Genomic DNA, 6,201 nt, shown 5'->3' with positions numbered 1-6,201 from the left:
TCTCTCTCTCTATATATATATATATATATATATATACTGTATATACACATATATATACATATGCATTGTCACATACACACACACACACACACACACACACAACAACAGCAACAGCAGCAACAACAACAACAATAAAAAGTGGTTGGTTGGCCATATAGTGATTGTTGCATCTATTGTCACGTAATACCATAAGACACCACTAGATGGAGGCACAAACATGCAAAATATGTCTGAGCCAAATTCCAGTGAACAAATCAGTAGCCCCTCACTGCAGAACACAAGATCCAGGGAGCATGGTTGGATCCACATCTAGGGGGTGGAGACGGGTAGGTTTAGGTATATGTAAGGTGGGAGGAGTTGGATCTGGATCCAACCACGCCCCCTGGATCTTGTGTTCTGCAGTGAGGACCATCTCAAACAAATGGCACATGTGAGTGTTCAGATCCGTATGTGTAAGATATGTCAGTGTTGACTGTAGTTTGTGTGCATGTGTAAGGGGAACACCCTTGCTCTTACTGAGTGTAACAACTGTGTGTGCAGTCACTTTGGATGCTGAACTCACAGACCGACCCTTTCTGTTTCCAGCAGGAGAAGAGGAAGATGCCAGTGACGGTGTGGTCGATTTCCAGTGTTACAAAAGGTTTAGAGTGAGATTTGACTGTGGAAGTGTGGATTTGACTGGTGAATCAGCATTTGTGGAGGATGGCTGCAACTACGCCCACATCAGCCCCGCCTCCCAAAAAGAGCAGAGGAAAACAGGAAATAGAAACTCTACAGGCAGCCAATGAAGAACTGAGGAGCCGATTGAGTGACTTGCAAAATGAACTGCAACAGGAAAGAGGCAAGGTACACCCATCTACTGCATGGCTTTGTTCACATTACACCCAATCTGATTTTGTGCACTAGTAGTACTTCATATCCTAAAAGTATATTTAAAAATGGTTTTTATTGGAGATAATATAATATTAATAACATAAAAAGGCCATTTAAGTGTACTTAAAGAGACACTTTTATGGCACTTAAGTACACCTTTAAAAGGTGCACTTTGTAATCATGCCAAATTAAAAGTTTTTCTTTTACATTGCATTTTAAACCATATGTTTTAATAATCTTTTGTCTTGCTTTAAAGAAATACATTAACTTGATTAGAATTTTATTGTAATGCTATTCAATAATAAGTACATATTATTGAAAAATATATTTTAAAATTAAATTGAAACTAAACCGCAACTTCATCATTACAAATATATTTAAATGCATGACATACACATTTCAATAGAAATAACAATAAAGTATATTTTAGTTTAACATAAATGCTTGTTAGTACATTTAGCAGAACACTTTAACCTTACAAGACAGTAGAAGTAATTATGAAATTTCATATAAAGATGTACTTAAGTCATACTTAAGTGGGTCAAAATAGCAATATGCAATTACAGGAAGTGTGCGAAAGACTGAGCAGCACAAGCACTCGGTCGCTCTCACTGAACTCCGCGTCAAGCTCCATGAGGAGAAGCAGCGAGAGGTGGCGGCCACACGAGAGAGCCTGTCTCGGCAACACGAGACCGAGCTGGCCCGGGCGGCACGACTCCGCGAGACAGAACTGTCCCGGCTTCAGGCGCTGGTGTGTATTTTACGGGACGGAGCCAGCAGCGAGCTACGTAATGCCCTGAAGGAGGAGGCACGAGAGGAGGCCCGCAGGAGCTATGAGGCAGAGAAACTCAGGCTCACGCAGGAGCTGCAGGAGGCGAAGACGTTGCGGCGGCAGGCAGAGGAGGTGCTGTCCAATGCTGTGCAGGCCGACAGAGCCAAAGCTGCTGATCTCAGGGTGGCCCATCAAGCTCATCAGGAAGAGATTCAGAGAATCAAACGCGAGAGCGAGAGAGAAATCCGGAGACTGGTAAGAAGGATGGAAGGAGTTATTTTAAAAAAGTTCAGGTGAATGTCACCACATAGAATTGTAAAAACAATGGCTGATAGTTCTGCTCCAGTCTCAAGCCATTGGTTGAATCAGTGTGGCTGCTCCGGATCAAACAAACAAAGACAGAGTGGGGAACCAACCTACAAATGTTTATACTTACATACTTATACAGTTGTCTCTGCGTATTAAGCTTGAATAGAAGAGAAAATATTGACATGCATCACCTTTCAAATATCGGCTAAGTTGATATTAATGTATAAAAGCCCTCAAAATCAAAAACCTCATTCCTTATATCAATCAGTCACAAATAGTGTTTCATATGACAAAGAACAAATAGACAGGATTTAAGTTTTTTTTGCACCGATTTGATATTAGCGCCCTTATAATTAAAGACACCGGATGTGTTCAGTACATCATCAAATAATTGGCCAGACCAAAAGCTTATTTTTTTGATATACATACATTTTTTAAACAGTTTATGTATAATACCATTCAAAGGGTGGGGTCAGCAAGTTTTTTTAAAATGGTTTTGTTTATTGTGAAATATTATAACAATTTTAAATATCTGTTTGCTATTTGAATGTATTTCAAAATGTAATTTATTCCTGTAATGGCAAAGCTGAATTTGCAGCTTTCAGCTTCATAACTTCAGTCTTCAGCGTCACATATCATTCTAATATGTTGATTTGGTGCTCAAGAAACATTTCCTATGATCTCAATGTTGAAAAGAGTTGTGCTGCTTCATATTTTTGTGGAGACTGTGATACCCTTTTTTCAGGATTCCTTGATGAATAAAAAGTTCAAAATAACAGCATTTATTTGAAATAGAAAGATTTTGTAACATTGTAAATGTCTTTACTGTCAAAAATCTAAATCTTAAAACAAAAATCTTACTGGCCCAAAACCTTTCAAGTTTTTATATATTTATATATGCATTAGTAGGAATTACCTCAATGCTATTTTTGCTATTAGTACAGCAGCTAGACCTGAAGGAAGGACATTTTGTGAATTGGACCACAAAAAGCATGAACTCAAAAGTGTGTTTGTGTCAGATGGACGAGTTGAAGAGCAGAGATCGTGTGGTGCAGTCACTGGAAAAAGAGCTGGTTGTGCAGTCGGGACAGACACAGCGTCTACTGCTGCAGAAGGAGGAATCAGAGCGGCATTATGGGAGTCCGAAGAGAGAGGTGGCGCCATTCCTCGGGGAAAACACAGACTCTGTCAATAACCAGGTTTGTTCTGTTCTGCGATCAGACATATCTGACAAAAAGCTTTTATATCATCAGGACCATTAACATTCATTAGAGCTGGACTAACATGACGAGAACTTTTTCCTGCATGATGAACTTTGCCATCACACAATGTTTATCCACTCATAGGACGCGGATGAGAGGGATGTACGGAGGTTTCAGCTGAAGATCGCTGAGCTGCAGGCAATCATCAGGAAACTAGAGGACAGAAACACCCTGCTGTCAGATGAGAGAAATGAACTGGTACATACACATACACTCTCGACAAACTAAAGGCAAAAGTCATATAGGAATTTATCTAATAGGATCTTATCTGAATCATACGCTGTAAAATATCCTGTTAAAGGGATAGTTCACCCAAAAATGAAACTTCTGTCATTAATTACTCACCCTCATGTCGTTCTAAACCCGTAAGACCTCCGTTCATCTTCGGAACACAAATTAAGATATTTTTGATGAATTCTGAGAGCTCTCTGACCCTCCCATAGACAGCAAGGTAACTACCATGATCAAGGTCCAGATGCGTAGCAAGGAGATCGGTAAAATAATCCATGTGACATCAGGGGTTCAACCGTGATTTTACGAAGCTACGAGAATACTTTTTGTACGCAAAGAAAATAAAAATAATGACTTTATTTAACATTTCGTCTCCTCCGCGTCACCATAGCGTCATTTTGGAGAATATCCACTGAACGTAAAAAGGGTATGCTGTTCTGAGTCAGCTGGACCTTGATCGTGGTAGTTACCTTGCTGTCTATGGGAGAGTCAGAGAGCTCTCAGAATTCATCAAAAATATCTTAATTTGTGTTCCGAAGATGAACGGAGGTCTTACGGCTTTGGAACGACATGAGGGTGAGTAATTAATGACAGAATTTTCATTTTTGGGTGAACTAACCCTTTACATTTAGAGTTCAAAATGGCAGCTGTTATTGCCAACAATTCAGTGTAAAAATGACTGACAATGTTTCAGTAATAGGATGGAATATTGGTGACTGTATGTATATTTTACAATTTATAACCGACTATTTCATTAAGTGATATAATGTTAATATACCAAGCTACTCGAACTACCAAAATACTTTGCAAAATGTACCAATAACCAGGTGGTACAATAGAAAGCCACATGATGAATGCATCACAAATGGCCTGATCATAAACATGGCCGTATAGCTGATGCGCAGGGTGATGCAGACAAAGCACCATCAGGGTAACACATTATACTAAAATAATGCAATAATCATTAACTAAAAAAACAAAGCATTACTGTTAACATAAATATAAAGAAACAAAACGTAAAATATAATCATATGTGGTGTGTCACAAAGGGAACTTTGTCATGTGACTTCTGGGAATGTCCTTTTACCATTTTTTCACAGTAAATTATATGGTAATTAATAGTTTTTTCTTCTAAAAAACATACATTTGACAATACTTTGCAGTAAAATTACATGTGATGTTAAACCGTTTACAGTTTTTCAATAGTTTTTTAACTGTAAATGTGAAAGATTATTGGGAACAATGTTTTAAATCTGTGATATTCAACTGGTTTCGCTTAATGACCCAGCTTATATATCATGTACCAAACCTGCATTTAATGTATTATACTGTATATATTATTTAACCTGCATCTTCTCCTCTGTTAATTTATCATAATGATGAATGATTATACGGTTAGTTGTATTTTATTGTTTGCATTTGGCATTATCATTTTCACTGCTGACTTCTCACCCACTAAAGCCACTGTTCTCAAAAGATTTGTATTTTGTGTTGTAAAAATCTGTAAGATCATTTTCATAAGATCCTTATGGAAATCCAAATTGTAGTTTAGCACAAATGTCTTGCATTCTGTATGTAGATCAGTCTCTCTCTGTCATACAGCTGAAACGTGTGCGAGAAACAGATGCAGAGATAAAGCCTCTTATGGAGAAGAATAAACGGCTGAATAAAAAGAATGAAGAGCTGCTGCAGACTCTACAGCGCATGGAGGACAAACTGAAGACACTCAGTAGAGAGAACGCAGAACAGGTTTGTTGTTAAAGGAAAAACGGAAAATGATGGGAAATAATGTAGGACAGGACATAATTTTAATAATCAGGATCTGATTGTCTCAGCTGTATTTACATTATCAGAAAGGAAAATTTGTCTCCGAAGGCAAGGCAAGTTTATTTACAGTATATAGCACATTTTATACACAATGGTAATTCAAAGTGCTTTACATAAAAGCAATGAAAATAATCATAATAAATAATCACAACAATAAAACAAGGAAATTAAAAACTTTTAAAATATCTAAAATTGATTTAAAATGAATTAAAACAGATGAGAATAGAAAAAAGATTATACATAAAATACAGTGCAATCAGTTCGGACGTAGCGCAGTGCTCATTCACTAAATGCACAGCTAAACATACGAGTTTTGCACTGCAAAAAATGGCTTATCATACTTAGTATTTTTGTCTTGTTTCTAGTCAAAATATCTTAAAATTCTTAAATCAAGATACTTTTACTAGATAAGCCAAATGACTTAAGACATTTAGTCTTGCTTCCAGGGGAAAAAAACTAAATTAAGTGCATTTTGCTTAAAACAAGTAAAATTATCTGCCAGTGGGGTAAGTAAAATATTCTTAAAACAAGAGTATTTTACTTACCCCACTGGCAGATAATTTTACTTGTTTTAAGCAAAATGCACTTAATTTAGTTTTTTTCCCCTGGAAACAAGACTAAATATCTTAAAGGGGTCATATGATGTTGCTAAAAAGAACATTATTTTGTGTATTTGGTGTAATGAAATGTGTTTATGCGGTTTAAGGCTCAAAAAACACATTACTTTCCACATACTGTACATTATTGTTTCTCCTCTATGCCCCGGCTTTCTGAAACACGTCGATTTTTACAAAGCTCATCGGTCTGAAAAGCGAGGTGTGCTGTGATTGGCCAGCTATCCAGTGCGTTATGATTGGCCGAATACCTCAAGCATGTGACGGAAATGTTACGCCCCTACCATACTGTGATGATGCCCTGTCCGGCCGG

At 37.4% G+C, this 6,201-nt stretch overlaps 1 protein-coding gene across 1 annotated transcript; it reads left to right on the top strand.

The window, feature by feature from the left end:
* Positions 1 to 421: 421 nt before the first annotated feature.
* LOC107666155 (janus kinase and microtubule-interacting protein 1-like) lies at positions 422 to 5,196 on the top strand (the record flags this gene model as incomplete). The annotated part of the gene is made up of 6 exons (XM_016457335.1): positions 422 to 452; positions 541 to 681; positions 1,440 to 1,900; positions 2,974 to 3,153; positions 3,301 to 3,414; positions 5,050 to 5,196. Coding segments are annotated over exons 1-6 (1,074 nt in total), but the record flags the coding sequence as incomplete, so codon positions are not given.
* Between the last annotated feature and the right edge of the window lie 1,005 nt (positions 5,197 to 6,201).

The sequence above is a fragment of the Sinocyclocheilus anshuiensis genome, unplaced genomic scaffold, assembly GCF_001515605.1.
Source record: "Sinocyclocheilus anshuiensis isolate Anshui unplaced genomic scaffold, SAMN03320099.WGS_v1.1 scaffold489, whole genome shotgun sequence".
Classification (NCBI taxonomy): Eukaryota; Metazoa; Chordata; class Actinopteri; order Cypriniformes; family Cyprinidae; genus Sinocyclocheilus; species Sinocyclocheilus anshuiensis.
This window is presented reverse-complemented; position numbering and strand designations above follow the sequence as displayed.